At 45.1% G+C, this 22,591-nt stretch overlaps 1 protein-coding gene across 1 annotated transcript in view; it reads left to right on the forward strand.

Moving 5' to 3' along the window:
• The window catches only part of LOC310853982 (receptor tyrosine-protein kinase erbB-4-like), a gene marked incomplete at its 3' end in the record, with an annotated part of 499,617 nt that overhangs the window by 377,507 nt on the left and 99,519 nt on the right, over positions 1 to 22,591 (forward strand). Inside the window, exons 15-17 of the mRNA XM_083758457.1 lie at positions 3,609 to 3,763; positions 13,615 to 13,659; positions 21,971 to 22,103. Coding sequence (XP_083614583.1) covers positions 3,609 to 3,763; positions 13,615 to 13,659; positions 21,971 to 22,103 — 333 coding nt within the window. The remainder of the gene's footprint in view (positions 1 to 3,608; positions 3,764 to 13,614; positions 13,660 to 21,970; positions 22,104 to 22,591) is intronic.

A 22,591-nucleotide genomic window follows, 5' to 3' on the forward strand; every position in this document is an offset into this window, starting at 1 on the left:
TGTGTGTGTGTGTGTGTGTGTGTGTGTGTGTGTGCTGTGCAGTGCAGTGCAGTGCAGTGCACGCACATACACACAGGAACAGGCGTGCATGGTTCTCAAACTCACACACTGGCACAAACAAAAGTTTGCTTTCTGACCTTCCGTGAAGTCAGGAGACTCACATCAGGGCCTCTCTGGCAAATGTTCAAATTTCCCCTTCAAAATGCCGCACGTGCACATGCACATGCACATGCACATGCACATGCACATGCACATGCACATGCACATGCACATGCACATGCACATGCACATGCACATGCACATGCACATGCACATGCACATGCACATGCACATGCACATGCACATGCACACGCACACGCACACGCACACGTGCAGACACATGCACAGCAGTAGCACTTACGTCTGCACAAACGCCTATTATGATGGGGATGCCAGGATACATTTTGGAAGGGGTAATGGACCCCCAGGGGTCCTTGAGGGGGTTCCACGGGGGGTCCCCAGCTAAATGTGTTAATATACAGCATACCACAATCATTTTCAAACACTTTATCCACTTTTTTTTATCGAAAATAGCACACCTAGCTGTCCCAGACTCGTCTCGCAGTGTGACACTGCAGCGTGAGAACGTCTGCTATAAAAGCCTGTTCAGCCATTTATGCAAAACATAAATACATAAAAGTCCACCCGGGTGAAGATGACGCCTCTGTGCTTTGCTCTGAAGTCATGTTTGATCACGCCAGCTCCGTGTTTGCTCAGCTCCTCATGTCGTGTTTGATCATGCTCGCTCTCTGCGAGATCCCGATACCCTGGGAATGCCGAATACAGTACGCATTTAATTTAAAATGGTACAGAGAAAAAAAAAAGAAAACCCTGAAATGATGGCCTAAAGGAGAGAAGGCCGTCACTAAAGTCCGCACAGGTCATCCTCCTCCGGGAGCAAATCCCATGGCAGACCAGCCAGTAAGATTTCTTTTTGCACAATTCCACAAGCACATTTTCTACAAGCAAAATTCCAGCCAGAGATCCAAACCAGCCTGAGTGCAAAGAGCCCGGAGCCCGGTCTGGAAGCATCACTGTATACTGTACATTCACACACACGCCTGCGCGCTCGCGTTTGTAAATATATATACGCCAGATTGTAAGCGGGGTTGGTACAGTATCTGTATAACGGGGGGGAGGGAGGGGTACAGTATTTGCATAACGGGGGGGAGGGAGGGGGGAGGGAGGCGTGTCAGATGTACAGTATTTGCATAACTGGGGGGAGGGAGGGGGGAGCGAGGCGTGTCAGATGTGCTTGTCTTGTGGTTTCTGACAGCAGGATGTGCAGTGTGGCTTCATAACGATGTGAACAGGAAGGTGACGGACAGCTCACTTCCCTCTCACAGATTCATGCCGTGTTTATTAATAAACACTGTGTTCACTGCTCTGTGGGTACAGTAGTGGTACACGCCGCTGCATGTTTGTGAACGCACAGACACGTGATGTGAGGTGCACGGACGTGATGCGTGGGGGGGGGGAGGTGCACAGTCCTGGACTGGGGCAGAAATTCGGCCCTGGGCATTTTCGCGTGAATTTGGCCCAGAACGGCCCAACCACCACAACCAGCACGCAGATATAGCAGAAACTCTACCGCCCCACTCCGGCGCGGCACACACACAAACCAGCCCCTAATACCACCACTTTTAAAGAACAACATAAATGATACAAACCAACAGACGACTACACAACCCTTTTGTAGAGGGTTTATTTGTCACTCACTGATACAGGTACAGTGACATTATCATGATGGCAGAATGGCAGCACGCCCGGACCTTTCCTGGTGGCCTGCCGCCTATTGGCCTGCCTGCCTGTCAAAACAATGCCCGGTATGCCCTGTGGCCAGTCCAGCCCTGCGCTGGCAGTAGAACGAAATGATGTGGCTAATAAATTGCCTCTTGTACTCGGATGTGTGGTGATATATCCATGATTCAGCATCTCTATAGTGTCCCGAGTCATATTTAATTCTTAATGCAGCTTATTGATCCACGTAGAGCAGAAATGACCGGCCAATTGTTTACTCTTAATTAACGTAATAGTTCCCCCCGTTGCAATATATCATCTCAATAGAGCATCTCAGTTTAATTGTGGTTCACATACTTCCTATTTGGCCTGCCTGCCTGATCTACCTCAATCATGGGTTCTCAAAGTGGGGTCCGGGGACTCGGGGGAGGGGGTTGCTAAAATGATTCAACCGTTTTAATGCCGTGATTAAAACAATCGTGTTCCAAGAACTCCCTGCCGTATTTTCACTAACCTTTGAAGAGCCACTGACTGTGCCGACTTGATAGTTCCTTTGTCATGAAAATACACTTTTAAAACGGTGTAATCGCTTGTCGATCACAACAAGGAGGAAAGAGCCCGCACAGCACGACCGCCTTAACACAGCATCACAATTATTGTAACCACTTTATCCATTTATACGTTGGCTATTCAAAAATAGCAGATATATACAGTAGAATGGCACAGTGCTACATCTAAAATGTTTAGATTTGTATTCTGTTTAAAAAAAACAAAATCTTCTCTTGTGGATGGACGTTCCTGGCATGAAAAGGGTTTGAGAACCACTGTCCTATATCAAGGTCAAGGTAAACGTCATTGTCCACATTGAGAATTGGTCTCAGGCTTTCACCGCAGCTGCAGCCATACATAAAACATCAGTGACAAACAAAAATACACAACAGAGGGAGACGCAGCACTACACATACCGTACAGTGTGGATAATCTGACCTCTCACAGTCACTGCTGTATCAGAGCCTCGTTCAACATTTTAGTATTTTAGCTGGTATACACACCATTCTTTAAACCTGATGTACTTCCACTTTGGTTTTTTCTACCTTCTCCCAGAGGGCAGAAGTACAAACTCTTCCGTTTCAAACATGGGTAACAACACTAACAATTGTTTTAGCCTGTTTTAGTGTGGCCTGCTCATGAATAGACTGCAGAGAGGGGAGTTGTCTTACCCCTATGATCTTCCCTGCAGCCTGCACCAATCTGAACTGTTTGGACCTCAGTTGCACAGAGATTCCCGAACCAAACTGTGATGCCAAATCTGAACCGGCTTTCCGATATCTAACTGTGTTGTTTCACTGTGTCTCCTCACCAGGGTCCTGCCCAGTGGTGAGGTGTCTCCACTTCAAGGACTAACTCGGGGTTCCCCAATACATTTTCCTCAAGGGCCATATTTTGACTAGGGTACCAGGCTGGGGGCCGAGTCCGCACGCGCGAGGTCGAGGTCTTTTTAGGGCAAGACCCCATTTGAAAAGGATGCCCAGTTTGACATGCATAGGCTACTGAGTCCCATTTAATGCCATTTATATCTGGGACCCCCCACAACCAAAAAAAAAGAAAAAAAATGTTTGTTGTTTTTATTCTTCCAGGGGCCACAAGGGGGCGCTAACTGTTGTTTCACCCTGTCTCCCTGCCAGGGTCCTGACCAGTGGTGAGGTGTCTCCACTTCAAGGACTAACTGTTTTATTTCACCCTGTCTCTCCCCTCCAGGGTCCTGACCAGTGGTGAGGTGTCTCCACTTCAAGGACTAACTGTGTTATTTCACCCTGTCTCTCCTCCAGGGTCCTGACCAGTGCGTGAGGTGTCTCCACTTCAAGGACGGTCCCAACTGTGTGGACAAGTGTCCGGACGGCGTACAGGGCGCCAACAGCTTCATATTCAAGTTCGCCAAGGCCAACAACGAGTGCCACCCTTGCCACGTCAACTGCACCCAGGGGTAGGAGCTGTTTGTGTGTGTTAGAGAATTGTGACCGACATGGCGTCCTCAGAGGCGTCCTCAGAGTGCGTGCGTGCGTGCTTGCGTCCGTGTGTGCGTGTGTGTGTGCACGCTCGTAATTCCGTGCATCTCCTTTAAGCACATAATTGCTATCTTGCATTGTGGTTATCCCCTTATACCCTAGGCTTAATGTGGTTTGACATCAATACTGAGATTGCTAAGAAACATTACTAGAGAGAGAGAGAGAGAGGGGCTGACTGACAGGGGATGACTCAGTCTTTCAGAGCATGTATACTCTGCTAACTATAGCTGCCTGAAAGAGATGGATGGGGTGAGTTCAGGCCAGGTAGGTTTCCAATGGAAGAAGACATAGTGAGCATCAGCTAAACGGCAGACACAGAACATGATGTCGAGCTTTGTTATAGGAGCGTTGGGTGAGATGGATAGCTATGCTCTGTGTAGCTACGTTGTAAGTCCAAACAGAGTCATCTTTATCTGTTGCTTATGTGCCCCCCGAGCCGTGAGCGAACGAACCAGGTTTAGCAATTCCATGCAACGTGCATTGTTCTTTTTTTAAGGGTGTTGTCCTCAATACAAATCCACACACATTTTATTCTGTATCTGTACCGTGTCACACTCTCCTTATAGCTTAGTGCTGCACCACCAGCTCATTTGACGCAGTAAGAAAACAATAGACAGTGATTGATGGTTGTTAACTACCCCAGTGTGCACGACTCCACTCAACTGAGTCCCAACACAAGCTCCCAGTTCCACTGGGACACGCCGGCATCCCAATGAACTGCACTGATAGTTTCCTGACTGAACTTTGCTTTGCACAGGTGTCTGTGACAGGTGTGCGACAGTGGCGTGCACAGATACTGTAGACACGGGTCCACCACCATGGCCCTTGCCCTCTGGAGAGCAAAAACGGGGGAAAAAACGGAGATATTCTTTTGCTTGCTTACCTTGCTCTCGTTTCCATAATATCGCTAAATAATCCATCGCGTTCATATTTTTGAACGAGAGGCAGGTGGGAAATGAAGTCAGAAATGAAGAGCTTAGTATATCCATCAGATGAAAACCACGGACAGCGCCCTGGATTAGGAGAGACGAGGGATTCTTTCTGCAGCGGTAAACAGGGAAGTGACCGGACCGCGCATGAACGATTTTTTTTTTTTTATCGTGAAAATCAGAATACTTTTTATTTTATTTCGACGTCAGGCCTAAATGGGTTAAGGCAACCGGCCGGTTCCACGCACTGCACAGGGTGCCCTTTTTCCACCTGAGCACCTGCCCCTCTAAATGTCTGTGCACGCCACTGAGCTGCGACGTAATTGTTTTTTTCCAAATCATGGAATTAGTTTTTGGGACCGTCGTCAGCCCCATAACTCTGATGGTGTTCAAATCGAACCAAGTGGATTTGGTTCCTTATGGACACCTTCAAGGCTCCCAGGGGGTCCATAAGGAACCAAATGGACCCGTTTGGTTCCTTTAAGGGGGTCCCCGGACACCACTTTGAGAACCCCTGGTGTAATCCGCTATTTTGTCCTTTTGACATTTAATTTAAATCCTATAATTAGCCAAATAAAAAACATTATAATACTTCACAAGCAAGCTCTGATTGGGGGGGGGGGGATTAAACGTAACTTTTAATTGTAGTTAAACTCCATCTCCAGGCGATCATTAAAATGTCCCTGCCTGGCGTCGCTCTGAAACTTTTAAACGTGAGCGTGCAGCTGCCTCCCCCATTGTTTTACAGCAAGAATACAGTAATCACATGTAACAAAGGATGTTTTCTCCTCGCCGACTATAGCCGTCTCTGCAGTCACTCAGAGCACGTGAATACACAGTTCAGACTATAGCCGTCTCTCCAGTCACTCAGAGCACGTGAATACACAGTTCAGACTATAGCTGTCTCTGCAGTCACTCAGAGCACGTGAATACACAGTTCAGACTATAGCTGTCTCTGCAGTCACTAAGAGCACGTGAATACACAGTTCAGACTATAGCCGTCTCTGCAGTCACTCAGAGCACGTGAATACACAGTTCAGACTATAGCTGTCTCTGCAGTCACTCAGAGCACGTGAATACACAGTTCAGACTATAGCTGTCTCTGCAGTCACTCAGAGCATGTGAATACACAGTTCAGACTATAGCCGTCTCTGCAGTCACTCAGAGCACGTGAATACACAGTTCAGACTATAGCTGTCTCTGCAGTCACTCAGAGCACGTGAATACACAGTTCAGACTATAGCCGTCTCTGCAGTCACTCAGAGCACGTGAATACACAGTTCAGACTATAGCCGTCTCTGCAGTCACTCAGAGCACGTGAATACACAGTTCAGACTATAGCCGTCTCTCCAGTCACTCAGAGCACGTGAATACACAGTTCAGACTATAGCTGTCTCTGCAGTCACTCAGAGCACGTGAATACACCGTTCAGACTATAGCTGTCTCTGCAGTCACTCAGAGCACGTGAATACACCGTTCCCGGAGAGCAAAATGACGCAGCCAGTGATCTGAATAGCTGGCTGAGTACAAGGGGAGGACAGCATGGCTGCATGCAGGGGTCTCCAGTTTACACCTATTAACCCATTTAGGCCTGACCTCGAAATTAAAAAAAAATATATTTTTTTAAATGTATTTTTTTCCCATTTTTCTATATCAGTGGTTCTCAATATTTCATGTCAAGGACACCCAAAAATATATGAAATCGGCCGCTGACCCCCATCTGAAAATGTGTTGTTTCAGGGACCACCTCCCAGAAGCAAAGATCTGAGTTAAAAACGTTCGCTCTGAAAGAGTATATATTCAAAGCTTTGCACCACATGTTCATGATTTTTCAAAAATAGCAGACCTACAAGTTCATAGCGCGCCACTCGGTGGCGCGCTATGAACTTGTAGATCTGCTATTTTTCAATAGCAAAATTATAACAATGTATGTAACCACCAAAACAACGGTCTTCTAAATCCTAACCGTTTTCTGAAACAAGATGTATCAGTGGTGCTCAAACAAGGACTCCCATGATTATATACTATTGGCCCAGGGGAGTCATATATATAGGGCCCTATATATGACACCCCTGGGGCCAAATACATATAATCGGTTAGGGTATTCTGACGTGTGCACCTGCCAACTCTCGGGTCCATTTGACTAAGTACAGCATTTAGGCTCTTAAGTGGTTAAAAGGAAGCCTATATAATGAGGACTTGCAATTAAGGTCAGACCTTCAAATGCATTATCGCACATTATCATTGAAGTATGCAATAAACTATACAATTAAATCACTGGGATAAATTGACCTACAACGTTACGATATAAATACATCCCGGTTACCATTAGGGTCGATTTCCTGTTAAAAAGAGCTTAAGAACTACTGTATACCGGTTTGCTATTGTGTTGAAGTGTCTCATAATTGAGGAACAATCTTCAAACGCTTGTGAAATGGGACGAATGAATGCATAACTCTCTCAGCAGAGGCGCGTGATAAGGAGCGTGTTGTGGAAGGCACTCGCAAACACAAAGCTGCCTGTCGCACTAATGCCCAGCAATGAAAAAGGGTGCCAGTGTTGAACGCACACACGCAGACGCAGACGCATGCACGCACGCAACGCAACACACGCACGCACGCACGCACGCACGCACGCACGCACGCACGCTCTCTGTGATTGCTTGCTAATTAGCTGTTTGGTGCAGAGTGGGTTTGGAAGTGCTGCCCTGGATTCACATCCTAAGTTAGTGCACTGTAAATTGTTGCAAACACACACGCGCGCACGCATGCACACAAGCACACAGACACGTACACAGACACATAGACACACACACACGCGCACACGCACGTGCACATACACTGCTTAGCATGCATTCCTTTTTGAAGAAGCTGAGTGTAATCAACAGAGATGCGTGCGTGCGTGTGTGCGCGCGCGCGCGCGCGTGTGTGTGTGTGTACATCATATAATCCATGCCCCGTCACAATGTCGGTGTCGTGCGAGGACGAGAATAAACAGGCCGGAGTATAGCAGATCTGCGACGCGTGGTGAGCTTGCAGATCTGCTATTCTCGGCAGCGCCAGCGACACTACGGTGCGACAGAGACGTAGATCAGAGTAGATCTCCTCTCACCTGCAGCTCAAAGTAAAGCTCCACTTGTCAGCCTCTTATCACAGCCTTGCATCAGCAGAGCCTCCGTAACAGCATACTCACACAACCCAACGGAGGCATTTCAAGTGTTTGTTTGTTTGTTCGTTCTAAAGATGAGATAACTGGCCCGTGAAATGCACCAGCTTCTATAAAAAAAGATATATATTAAATGCTATAATGATTAACCCATTTTGACCTGAGATCAGATTCTACAAATGTCTTCTACATCCTACAGTTTTCTGAAAAAGCTGTGTTTCTATGTCAGTTGTTCTTTGATTTTTCAAAAATAGCAGACCTACAAGCTCGTAGCACGCCACTCGGTGGCGCGCTATGAACTTGTGGCGCGCTATGAGCTTGTGGCGCGCTATGAGCTTTTGGCGCGCTATGAGCTTGTAGATCTGATATTTTTCAATAGCTAAAGCATAACATAGTGCCAACACCAATAGGGGTTCCCCGCCCAAATTGTGGTGCTTTATTTATTTTGTAATGGGGCAAGTTAAAGGCACAGTAACTATTATTATTTTGCGTATCACCAGGCTATGAGTACAGTACGTGTGAGAAGTTTCTGTATACTTTGAACTTGTCAAATGACAAATGTATTGTATTCGTTGTTAAGGCTCTGTGTTATCTTATTTATGCAACAAAAACAAGATTCTATAAAGCAGGGCTACTCAACTTAAGATGGCTCAGGGGCCACTCTGCTAAATTCCAAAAGTCCAAGGGCCGTATAAGCTATTCACTGACGGATGGCGAAGGCGCTATACACGAAGGTTATACTAGTTTGGGATGTTGCATTATAGTTTAGTTTTAGTTAGTTTTGACTTGTTTTCTAATTCAGTTACAGTAGTTAGTGTAGTTGGTTTTTAGAGCGGGTTAACTAGTTTATTTACAGTTTTTAGTTTTGTATTACTCTCTGTGTTTATAGTTCTAGTTTGTTCTGCCCTTTTCAATCCTGCATCCTGACAAATATGTCCGTTGCAGGATTGAAAAAGGCCCATGTAGGTGAAACGGTATATTGTGGGGCTTCAAGCACAAACCTTTGTAGGTGGCGCTATTGAGCCATTAAGCCACGCCCCCCCTTTTTTTTGACGATTAAAATACAATTTTTTTCGCCACTTGTCATGTGTGTGCAAAGTTTCGCAACTCTTCGAGTACGCTTGGCGCCTCAAAAACAGGGATTCATTCGGGGGAATAATAATGAACAAAGAACAAAATAATCATTGCGATTGCAATAGGGCCTCTCGCACTGCACTGTGCACTATAGAGCTCGGGCCCCGACTGCAACACCCTTTGCGCTACAGGAGGCCATGCTGAGCTCATGCTGCAATCTGCCTATTAGATGGAGATATAACATCTTTGTGTGCAACGTCGGGACATTCTGGCCTGAGGGCGGTGTGTCTTGTTTGGGAGTACGAGTGGAAGTTTGGGGCCTAATGATGGCACTAGAGAGAGAGAGAGAGGGCTGTGCCGTCACCAGAATGGGAAGTTGTCGTTCTCGCAGCCCCACGGTAGTGCACAGACAATGTCATGGCAGTCCAGACAGTAATTGTAGACACGTAGCTACTAGTAGTAAGTGCATTTTATGTATATAAGGCACCTTTCAAAACAATGTTACAAAGTGCCTTCTAAAACGGGTAGTCCCGATACTTCATTCTGATTGGCTGGTTACCGTCACGTGACCGGTGTAAATTTCACCGATAACCCACTCCTTCAATCACTTTGTATCATCCTGCAGCCTTGTAGCTGAACTGGGGAAGGGGAGCGCTTGATTGCTTTACAAACACATGCCGTGCGGGCGTCTAAGCACCGCCCGGCTCATATGACTGTGAATGTGTGGCTCCAGGCAGCCCCGTAAATACATCAAGCGCTATTCTCCCGTCACATAGGCTACTTGCCGAGCAAAACAAGAAAGTGTTGTGGCTCTGGCTTGCTCGCTCTGGTGGCGCAAAGCGTAGCTACTTTTGTGAATTTAATAGTTTTATTAGGTTAATATTGCTATATGCTTGTAACCGTTTTAGAAAAGCAATAAGCCTCCGCTGCGCGTCGGGTCTGCCTACGCCCCCAGCCCGTGTAAAATACCCGGTAACCTGAGACCTCTCGTGGCTTATTGCTTAAGTATACACTGGACAACAATGTAAAACAATTACCAGGCTTTTCTTTTCGTGGATAAGTATACGCCTGGGACTGAGGCTACCTCTGGCCCCAAAAAACACTGTGCATGTTTTGTACATGTAAGGAACTGTACAAGTACATTCATGAGGTCTATTATTGACCCACCATCTTTTACATCAACAGAGGGAAAAACAGCAACACAAAAGAACGCCTTCATGTGCACCAAACGGTCGCTGTAGGGCATTTTACTCTGGATAATTAGAAATAAAGCAAAGAAAAATATGCAGTTCTAGTTAACCCATTTTAGGTGGGAACCCATTTTGGTGTTAGCATCATGTCGTGCTTTAGCTATTGAAAAATAGCAGATCTACAAGCTCATAGCGCGCCACCGAGTGGCGCGCTACGAGCTTGTAGGTCTGCTATTTTTGAAAAATTGAAGACACTTTTAGAATCTGATCTCAGGTCAGAATTGGTTAATAATGAAACTGTCAGGATGTAATAGACATTTTTAGAATCTGATCTCAGGTCAGAATGGGTTAAGCCTCTTTTATGTTACCAAGGTCAGCTAAGGGTCCATGGGGTTTGTTCGGTGGCCATCTTGAATTGATGACCACATGAGTGGTGTAAAAATGCTGATGTTCAATAACTTCTGAACCAGGCAATAACCAACCTTTGTCGTGTCATTTTGAGGTCATTCACAGCTGACACCTGAAAAACAGGCAAATAACAACATTGTGATATTTTGCTAGTTTGTTCCACAATAGATTGTTTTGCAACAGCCACATGTTTATTATATCAATTGCAAGGTTATTATTTGAAAATCACTCTTGACATAGATGGCAATCTGGGTTTGTTTCAATCGCACACAAACGAGTCACTCCAGGGAACGGTTACAGTATGCCACATTAATTATAAACCACATGCACGTAAAGCCCCATAACACAATAACCCCAATGAACACATTCCTGTACACACAGTAACGCAACAGGCACAACGAGACATGAAGTGTTGTTTTTGACAGCTAATGTTGATTTTAGTTTTAGTCACATTTTTGTCACCCGGGATGTTTTAGTTGTTAAATGTATTTTGGAGGGCCTTGATGCCGTCATAATGGCTGATTTTACACTTGCTGAAAATAGCCGATCTACAAGTTCACAACGCGTCACAGCGCGACATGTTGTGAACTTGTAGATCAGCTATTTTCAGCATGCAACCAAGTGTAAAATAACTTTTATTGGATCTCTTGTCCACTAGTCCCTTCCTAACACTAACAATATATTATAGTATAGATATATTTAGTATAGTTTTAGTCATCATAGCTTAGTTTCCATTTAGTTTGTCAGTGAAATAGGTAGTCGACGAACATTTTTCGTCATAGTTTTAGTCGACGAAATCAACACTGCAATGGACAACAAACGTTGGGCACATTCCCGAGGCAAGCAGGGAATGCCTCCTTGGGCCAGCTAACAGGGAATGCCTCCTTGGGACAGCTAACAGGGAATGCCTCCTTGGGCCAGCTAACAGGGAATGCCTCCTTGGGACAGCTAACAGGGAATGCCTCCTTGGGACAGCTAACAGGGAATGCCTCCTTGGGACAGCTAACAGGGAATGCCTCCTTGGGCCAGCTAACAGGGAATGCCTCCTTGGGACAGCTAACAGGGAATGCCTCCTTGGGACAGCTAACAGGGAATGCCTCCTTGGGCCAGCTAACAGGGAATGCCTCCTTGGGACAGCTAACAGGGAATGCCTCCTTGGGACAGCTACGTAACAGGGAATGCCTCCTTGGGACAGCTACGTAACAGGGAATGCCTCCTTGGGACAGCTAACAGGGAATGCCTCCTTGGGACAGCTACGTAACAGGGAATGCCTCCTTGGGACAGCTACGTAACAGGGAATGCCTCCTTGGGACAGCTACGTAACAGGGAATGCCTCCTTGGGACAGCTACGTAACAGGGAATGCCTCCTTGGGACAGCTACGTAACAGGGAATGCCTCCTTGGGACAGCTACAGTAACAGAACATTCTGGGCTGAGTTATGCTCCATTGGTTGCCAGAGAACGATAAGACCTGTTACCTGTTTTCCAAGCGCTTCTTTGATTGATCATTTATGCTGTGGAACAACTGATTCTTAAGCACTCTCATAATAACTATATTATTCTTCTGCTTTGGAATATCCAACGAGATTGCCAACGATCTGGTTTTTTGTTTTGAAGAGAAAAATGGGCTGCAAGTTTATGATGTACAAAAGAAAAGTTGAAGCCATTACTCCTCCCGAAGCAGGCGTCCTTGGCGTGCCTGCCTTGTATACCTCGCTTCCCCTTTGCAAAGACTCCACTGATAATCTCATAAGCCTGCCTCACCGGGTCCTAACTAACGGTCTCACATCGCAAGCGATGGGAGTCGGAGGGATTTCCTTTTATTAAAACAAATCTGATGAAACAGAACAGACACTCTTTTTTTTTTGTTCTTTTCTATCCTTCGTTCGCTCCGTCTCTCCTCTCAGCGGTACAGAGAAGGAGAGCAGGTCACATGTGACGTGAGGTGAATCAAAATGAAAAACCTGAAACCATCAAAACCCGGGAAAGCTTATTTTAGATTCTTAGCTATATATATATACTGTATGGCACATCAGTTCTCAAAGTGGGGCTTTATACCTTGACTCTAGTATTGACTAGTAGTCAAAAATAACAGATGTACAAGCTCACAGCGTGTCACTTTGTGCCGTGCTATGAGCTTGTGCAGATCTACTACTTTTGAAAGAAACCTGAAAATGGGTTCCTTTCAAAAAGATCTCTATTCTGTGCTGCTGGGGGGGGGGGGGGTCCCTGGATTCAGGGGGGTTGTCGGGTTGCCAAATGCATATCATTTCAGGGATCCATGACATGAAAAGGTTTGAGCACCACTGATGCACCACTTTTTTTTTTTTTTTTTTTTTTTCAGAAAATGGTTCAGGTTTCAGTATTCCACATACCATTTTGGAGAAAAATAAACATTTGAATTATTTAAAAAAGAAAGTATTCCGCGGGGTCCTGACAGTGTTGTTTTTGGCAGAGAATTTCCATTTTAGTTTTAGTCATAGTCTCTTGAATAGTTTTCACTTAGTTTTAGTCACATTTTAGTCACCCGGAATGTTTTAGTGTTAGTCTCGTTTTAGTCGACTAAATATCTTAAGATTTTAGTCGACTACATCTACAGTTAATTTAGTCGACTAAAATGTATTTTAGTGGGCCTTGATGCCGTCGTATAATGACTGTTTTTACACTTGCTGAAAATAACAGCAAGTGAAGCTGAAGCTATTATCAGCATGCAACCAAGTGTAAAATGTGGATCTCTTGTCCACTAGTCCCTTCCTAACATTTTAGTCTAGTTTTTGTTTGTCGATGAAATTGTCAGTATAATTAGTCTTAGTTTTAGTCACCATAGCTTAGTTTTCATGTAGTTTCCATTTAGTTTTCGTCAGTGAAAAAAGGTATAGTCGACGAACATTTTTCGTCTTAGTTTTAGTCGACGAAAACAACACTGGACAGAAGACAACGGGACGTTGACGTTCATAGTGAGTGTGAGTGATCATGTCTTGTCTCTCTGCTCTCCTCCTGCCAGGTGCGTCGGACCCCGGCTCCAGGACTGCGTTGGCATGATGGACAGGTACGTGACCTCTGTTCGTCCTTTAACCCATTCTGACCTGAGATCAGATTCATACGAGGTTTCCACTGGACACACACTGGTCCGATTAACCCATTCTGACCTGAGATCAGATTCTAAAAATGTCAGTCGTTCTTCGATTTTTCAAAAAATAGCAGACCTACAAGCTCGTAGCGCGCCACTCGGTGGCGCGCTATGAGCTTGTAGATCTGCTATTTTTCAATAGCTAAAGCATAACATAGTGCTAACACCAAAATGGGTTCCCGCGCAGAATGGGATAATCATCACCATCATCATTTTTCAAAATGTGTTAATAGCACAGGCAGACTCTTCACATACTAGAGCATGTCTGAAATAAGTGTCAGTGCTGAAATCGACATGTAAATATGAAATAAATGCCCAAACATGTAGCTAGGTGTAATATTAGAGACCACAGAAGTGAACCTTTTCAAGCCTGCTTTCTCAACTCGCTGTTTTCTGCAAGACATTACTCTATAAGCCATATCTCCAAAACTGGCATTTAGCTCTTAATCCAGAGCCACATACGTACAGCAAGCAAGAACAGCACATGGTAATACATCATACACATCATCAGAATAAATAAGTAGTCATCCAGAACCATAAGTTCTAACCTACAGTAACACCCGTCTAACAGTAGAATATCTGTACAATGAAACGTCCCCTTTCAAGAAAGAATTCCATTCATTTATTTCCCCATGGACGTTTCAGAAAGTATTTTTTTTAAATACATTGCAGATTGTATTATCTTCTTCTGACCTAACAACTCGGTGGCGCGCTATGAGCTTGTAGATCTGCTATTTTTCAATAGCTAAAGCATAGCATAATGCTAACACTAAATGGGGTTCCCGCCCAAGATGGCTTAAGCCGTCGTGAGCCAGTGGTCCAGTCTGTTTGAAGCAGTGGCGAAGACGCTGATATTCTCCTCCTTTGGGAGAAGCGCGGCTGAACAAACAGTAGACAGTGCTCGTCCGTCCATGCTGATGGCAAAAAGTGGGGTCCGGGGACCCCCAGGGGTCCTTGAGGAAGTTCCAGGGGGTCCCCCAGCTAAATGATAGTTTATACGAACCAAATGGACCCTTATGGGTCTGTATAAATCTGAGAGTGTACACACATGGAAACAAACGGACCCCTAACGGGTCCATTTGGTTCCATTTGTATACACTATGAGTTCAATTAACATTGATTTTACAATATAAATTGGGGTCGCAGTGATAGAAATGCCATTAAATGGGGGTCCGTAGACCATTGCATGTCAAACCATTTAAATGGTTGAGAATCACTGCTAGAGTCATACAAATCTTCTCTTATGGGGGTCCCTGGCCTGGTCCACAGGCTAATTAGTGTCAATTTGGGGGTCCATGACATAAACAAGTTTGGGAACGACTGGCATATATACGTAGGGTTGTATTATTATTATAAATGCCCTGCCGCACTACGTAGATCAGTTTCCCAAACAGTGGGTTAGGACCATAGACTAAACAGTGTTTGGTTTAGATTAGTCATTGGTTAGACCAGTCATTAGTCCTACAACTACAACCTATCTCAAACCCTCACCCTAAACCTAACCTCCCACGGGGCAGCACACCTAAACCTAACCTTAACCCATGTCTAACCAATGACTAGTCTAAACCCTAACCTCCCACGGGGCAGCACACCTAAACCTAACCTTAACCCATGTCTAACCAATGACTAGTCTAAACCCTAACCTCCCACGGGGCAGCACACCTAAACCTAACCTTAACCCATGTCTAACCAATGACTAGTCTAAACCAAGTATGCACCCCGTTTGGCCAACTCAAAAGAGAACTCCACACTCCCCAACATTGTATTGACCTGCCATATAGTGTCACTCCTTTACCCCTGTGTCGGATCGGTGGTTAGACTGGCATATTCGCCGATACCGATGTGACCCGATATGACCAAATAAGGGGCCGATCGATCCGATACTTTTCCGATATACCGATACAGTATCGAGACATCTCTAATAATAATTATTATTATTATTTCAAAACATTTCCAAAAAAACATCCCCCCCCCAAAAATAGCAGAGGAGTCTCAGGACAACTCGACCATCTCTTATCGCCCAAAACACACCCACGTGGGCACTGGGCAGAGCATGAGAAAATGGCCTGTCATCACACAGAGAAGTACAGAGCACTCAGAGGTGTCGTTTAGAGAGTCGCACTGACCAGAGGAGATGTGATGCAATGAGGACCAGTAATAGCTGTGTGATGATGTGCTCTCTCTAACACATTTAGGCCTGACTTTGATTCTTTTTTCCTGAAAAACCACATGTTTCTATATCAGTGGTTCTCAATATTTCATGTCAAGGACCCCAAAAATGATATATGTGATAGGGCACCGACCCCCCATCTGAACATAGTTCCAGGAACCCACCCAGAAGCACAGATTTGAGTTAAAACACGTTCGCTCTGAAAGAATAAATTCAAACATTTGCGCCACATTTTCACGATTCAAAAAAATAAATAGCAGACCTACAAGTTCATAGCGCGGCACTCAGTGCCACGCTATGAACTTGTAGGTCTGCTATCTATTTTATTTTTTTCAACAGCTAAAGCATAACATGATGCTTAAAACACCAAAAGGGGTGTCCCGCCCAAAATGGGTTAAGTCTGGCCCATTTGAAGTTTGGAACCTAATAACATCCCAATTTTGGAGACCCTCCTTCCTCCCCGAAATCCCCCGTAGGCCAATGGTGTGTGTGTGTGTGTGTGTGTGCGTGCTTGTGCACACGTAAATAAATGCCCGTAAATGTCCCCCAATGTCCACTTTTCGTGTGTGTGTGTGTGTGTGTGTCTGTGTGTGTGTGTGTGTGTGTGTGTGTAGTATTGATACTTTTACTTAAGTAAAACATGGGTACTTTTTACACCATTGATTTTATTCGGTCCTTGGCATGAACACAAAATGGGCACTGCGGAGGGGAGGGGAGGGGAGAGACTTGGGCCCTCATTTATCAATTGAGTGTAAAATCTGCCCCACATTCGAGTGTAGGTTTCGTAGTACACCCACGTCACCACGGCATTTATAAAGTGATCGCAAACAGCTGATCCTTCCTTAATTTCGTCCCGACGTTAATAAATGTGACGGCTGAAATCTATCTGGCACGCCCTATGAAATCAAGCCTCGCCCTCGTTTTTGCGACATGAACAACTGCAATACGACCCTGAAACCATAGTTACAGGAAAAAAAGTTTCGCTGGCTTGCCTTGCTGCCCCCTTTCTCACACACACACACACAGACGCACGCACGCACACGCAACTTGCAACTTGTTGTATCTTAAATAAATAAACCTGCATGAATTAAATAAAGCTGTCTGTTTCTCCTCTCACTTCGCTTCCCTTGCTGCCCGCCTCAACCCCCGCACGCACGCACGCACATATCACAATTTGCAAGCAACTTTCACTGTGTGTTGTTAGTTGTATAATTAATTATTAAAGTATTTTTAATTTAATATACAACAAGATATATTAGTGAACGGAAACCTGAACCTGTGAACAATGAATTAAATAACAAATGGGCACACACACACGCTGCTGTTTTGCATAGGTGCTCCTCCTGTCCTGTCCTGTCTGTCTCTCTCTGTCACTGTGGTCCGTCCGTGACCAACTGACCATGCACGTTCGACTGTATTTAGATTGCCTCGCAGTCGCTATAGTCGCTGCAGTGGCTGGGCTGTCAACTGTCAATATATGAATGTGCAGCTAAAACCGTAGCCCATGTGGCTGGCACTGGTGGAGTGGTGGTGGTGGGCTGGCTGGGTAGCCTACCTATCTCCGATGCGGTTCCTACTTGCGCTGGCACGGTACATTTGGCATTCGAGCGACGCGTCAGGTTTATTAAACAAGGAGGAGATTGCACATACCGTAACTCCAGAAAGACATTGGCCTGCTGATGTAGATTAGGCTACAGTATAGGCTACCCATGCATGTTGGGACTCTCCACAACTGCAGCACTGCACTATAGGCTACTGTCCAACGTCCCGTCATGGAAATATTTCAGCACAGACAGCCCAAATCCTCACATGTATGCGCTCATGCAAAACACTGTTTAAATGGCTTAAGCATCTAACTTGCAACATTGTTTTTAATTGCGCGATTTTATCTCCTACTAATTTCATATGACACAAAGACACATCGTTGATGTATGTAGGCCTATTCCTTTACTTTTTTCTTTTTTTTTTACATAGCCCGTACCATACAGTTTTATATAAACATGTATGTAGGCCTATTTCTTTACTTTTTTCTTTTTTTTTTACGTAGCCCATACCTATACAGTTTTATATAAACATTTTAGGAGTGGATACATATGTTTAGATGCCTGTGACAGCCTCTCAGCTGGTCAAACGATGCTGCTCCGCTGTTCTACGACAGAAAAACTGGTTAGGACAAAGCGTACGACAGCTCCCGACCAGACTTTGTCAAGTTCAATTTCAAGCTTTGGCGGAAATGGTAAATGTCGGTAATTTCGGCGTGCACCCATATTTTGGCATACGCACGGTTGATAAATGAGGGCCTTGGAGAGGAGAGGAGAGGAGAGGAGAGGAGAGGAGAGGAGAGGAGAGACTCAGAGTGAGGCCAGATGTAATGGGACACACAGGAGATGACAGCCCTGACAGGTGTTGCAGCAACACCTGTCCCCTCTGACGCCTGCACTCTTGTCTCGCTCTTGTAGAATGGCTGTCACTGTGTGTGTGTGTGTGTGTGTGTGTGCACGTGACCGTGTGTGCGTGTTTGTGGTGTGTGTTCGCGTCAGGGCTGGACTTACATTACAGTGCCCACAGACATTTGCGTACATGTCATAATGGCATATAAATGAAAACATGCCTCATTTATTTTAGTTATTTGTCCTGCATCCCTACCCCCCCCCCCCGCCTCCCTCCCTCTCTCTCTCTCTCTCTCTCTCTCTCTCTCTCCACCAACACCATTTAGTAAGGATTTCAGTACTCTAATGCCTGCCATCGTAATTGCATTGTTGACGCTAACTGCTCCAAGCGTTCGGATTCCTTAAAGGGAACCCTAAATATTCCTCGCCTCTCCTCTTCGCCTCCATGCATGGAATCGGGGTTACGGCGCAAGTGGGGGATGGGAGATTGAGTATTGCGATTGGGCGCTTTCTCTCTCTCTCTATCTCTCTCTCTCTTTCTCTCTCTCGCTCTCTCACATGCACTGTCATGCAAACATACGTTCTGGTAATTGAAGTAAGTGTGTGTGTGTGTGTGTGTGGGCGTGCACTAATTAAGCAGTCACACCTGGCTTGAGTCCAGACAAATTGGAATCTGTCCAGACAAACACCTGTTGTGCATCGATCTAATCAATCTATTCGACGTGCGCAGGATAAATCACTCATCCTCTGGACTCATTACGAGAGAGAGAGAGACTATGGACCATATTCACATGCCGGACATACTGTATGTGGCATATCAGATTTGGGTCTGGTATATGTCAAGGAATTTGGGTTTGGGGTTAAACATAGAAACACCTCAAGGCAGTTATAGCTCTTATCTGTTGTAAAGACAGCTGTGTTTAAACACAGCTGTGGTTTACTGTCTGTTGTACATCCTTATTGCCTTAGACCTGTGTTTTCTCCCTCTTATTAATAGCTCTGATTACCTGTTGTAAATCAGTGTTGCCTTAAGACGTTCCCCTTGTTGGGGTAGGGGTGGAGACTTCATTGAGTATATCTAGGCTGTCTCCTCACACATGTGGTGTGACACACGGCTGTGGGTTTTTCCATTACATGTCATTGTGGTATACATTGAATGTAAGTTGTGTGTTCTCCTTGATGGTACCTCAATTATAATTACTCAATCTTTAAAACGCTTCTTTGCCTCAATTGATTGTCTCTTCTCTTTACTGAACTGAGTTCCTGATTTCATGGACATTTATGTCACATACAAGAATGTTTTGTTGTTGGATAAGGTTTTGTCCAGAATTCCATGCTGCATTGATGTTGGCGGTACCACACACGAGAGATAGGTATGGTTAGAATGTTAGCGATTCCGAATCCGGTTCCGATTCTGCTTGTCGGTTCCAGTTCCTAAAGGTAAATCACTAATAAAATAGCTTAGATAACAAAAATATCAGAATGATTTAACCCATTCTGAACGGGCACCCATTTTGGTGTTGGCATCATGTCGTGCTTTAGCTATTGAAACAAGCTCATATCGCGCCACCGAGTGGCGCGATACGAGCTTGTAGGTCTGCTATTTTTGAAAAATCTAAGAGCGACTGACATTTTTTTAAATCTGATCTCAGGACAGAATGGGTCAATCAGACCAGTGTGTGTCCAGCGGAAACCTCGTATGAATCTGATCTCAGGTCAGAATGGGTTAAGGCATGCCACCCCGGTGCCAACACTCATTTAATGCTTAGCCCATTTAGGCCTGATGTCGAAATTTAAAATGACGTTTTTTTTCTGAATAACCTCATGTTTCTATATCAGTGGTTCTCAATATTTCATGTCAAGGACACCCAAAAAACCTGAACTTTGAACATTCAGTGGATTTTCTGTGGTCTGAAGTTTCCTTTGGGGTTTTTTGGGCCTTTTGAGCTACAATGAAAACAGGCAACACAGTGAAACAGTGACATCTGCTGGCAAATCCCATTGACATATATGGGATTTGCAGTAAGTGATGTCACTTACTGCCGGCAAATCAGAGCACCTGTTTGAGCCAGAAAACCCCAGATCACAGAAAATCTACTGAATGTTAAAAGTTCATGTTTTTTTGGTGCAATTGAGATTAGAAAACCTAAAAAAAACAAGAACAATTCCAAAACCTTTTTTTTAATGTCACAATCCCTTTAAAATGCCTCTGTTCTCTGCCCTAGACGGTGATCTCCGTCTTTTATAAAGCTTTATATAAATTAATTATCAGAGTGCGCTATATAGTACTGTCTATGAGCGTAACCGGAAGTCGCATTATGCTGGCGCGCCAGCATAATGATCCCCCCCCCCCCTCCATTGACAATGAACAGTAGCCGAAATCTTCTCTCCCCTTTTTTTAATCTCTGAATCTAAATCACAGATTACAATTCTAATCAAAACAAGCGTTTTTTGACGGCCGGTCGCGGTCCCCGTCGCTAGTCGCAGTAAAATAATCCATGCCTCGTCCACGATAGATTTGGTTAGCCGTTTGCTAACCGGATGTCAAGCGCCTGGTCGTATTACATTTTTTTTTGCTGCTCTCCATCTTGTCTCGTTAGCCTGCGATTAGCTCAATTCTCCATCTGTGTCCTGTCCAATCGTGGGTTAATTGTCCATGGAGTTCACATGTGTCTTGTTAATCCCCATGTCTATTTAAACTCCCCTGGGTATTCAGTTAGCTGCCAGTTCATCCTATGTACCTGGAAGTCTGCGTTTGTTCTAGATGCATTGATTCTGTTTATGGATCTTCTGTAGCCTTCAACATCACCCATTCTGAACGGGAACCCATTTTGGTGTTGGCATCATGTCATGCTGTAGCTATTTAAAAATAGCAGATCTACAAGCCCATAGCCCGCCACCGAGTGGCGCGCTACGAGCTTGTAGGTCTGCTATTTTTGAAAAATCAAAGAACGACTGACATTTTTTTAGAATCTGATCTCAGGTCAGAATGGGTTCATCAGACCAGTGTGTGTCCAGTGGAAACCTCCGTATGAATCTGATCTCAGGTCAGAATGGGTTAACACAATCAGCACCGGGATTTCTTTCAAAATAGAAGCTCGGGGTGCCGGGAAGATATGGCCGCTTTTACTCCTGTATCCGTCGGTTGGATTAGTTATGACGTACCCACACATCGGATGGTCAGCCTTTTTCATGAAACCCTTATTTTGAAGGATCCACCGGAAACGGATGTAGACTAACGGTGTGTGTTGTGGCGGATTGGAGGTTTTTAAAGGTGTTTGGGACTATGAAGGTGTGCTATTTTCTGGAAAAAAAATGGGGTAAGGTTGTAGTTTGTAACTGCTTTTTAACCCATTCTGAACGGGAACCCATTTTGGCGTCGGCATCATGTTATGCTTTAGCTATTGAAAAATAGCAGATCTACAAGCTCGTAGCGCGCCACCGAGTGGCGCGCTACGAGCTTGTAGGTCTGCTATTTTTGAAAAATCAAAGAACGACTGACATTTTTAGAATCTCAGGTCAGAATGGGTTAATCAGACCAGTGTGTGTCCAGTGGAAACCTCGTATGAATCTGATCTCAGGTCAGAATGGGTTAAAGAATGCAAACAATTTAAAGAATAAATAAGTTAAAAGTCTCTCTCTCTCTTCCTCTCTGTGTCTCCCTCCCCAGGACGCCCCTGATAGCGGCGGGGATCATCGGCGGTCTCTTCGTCATCGTCATCGTGGCGCTCAGCGTGGCCGTCTACGTCCGACGCAAGAGCATCAAGAAGAAGAGAGCGCTGCGACGCTTCCTGGAGACGGAGGTGGGTGGAGCCTATAGAGGCCTCTCGTATAGCCAATGGCGGCGAGGCGCCGTTATACACCGTGTGTTACGGTCGATACCCTTCGCGGGGTCCTTTACGGCAGAGATTCTCTCTGGGAGCCCGATTTGAATTCAATTAATTTAACTCTGAGAGTGGACAAATAGTTGGCGTCTGTTTGGTTCCATTTGTCCACTCTCAGTGTTGTAGACCCCTAATGGGTCCATTTGGTTCCTCACTATCTTTTTTTTTTTTTAAGATATTTTTTTTGCGGCTTACGCCTTTTATTGATTTTTTAAGGGACAGACAGTAGGCTGACAGGAAACGGGAGAGAGATGGGGGGATGACATGCAGTAAAGGCCGTGTCGGGTCCGGGAGTCGAACCCGCGGCACACTGCGACTGGATTACCAGTCCGGTGCCCAGACCGTTACGCTACGGCCTGGGCCGTTCCTCACTATCTTCAGGACCCCCTGGAATTCCCTCAAGGACC

The sequence above is a fragment of the Protomyctophum parallelum genome, assembly GCF_964188405.1.
Source record: "Protomyctophum parallelum genome assembly, chromosome: 23".
Lineage (NCBI taxonomy): Eukaryota > Metazoa > Chordata > Actinopteri > Myctophiformes > Myctophidae > Protomyctophum > Protomyctophum parallelum.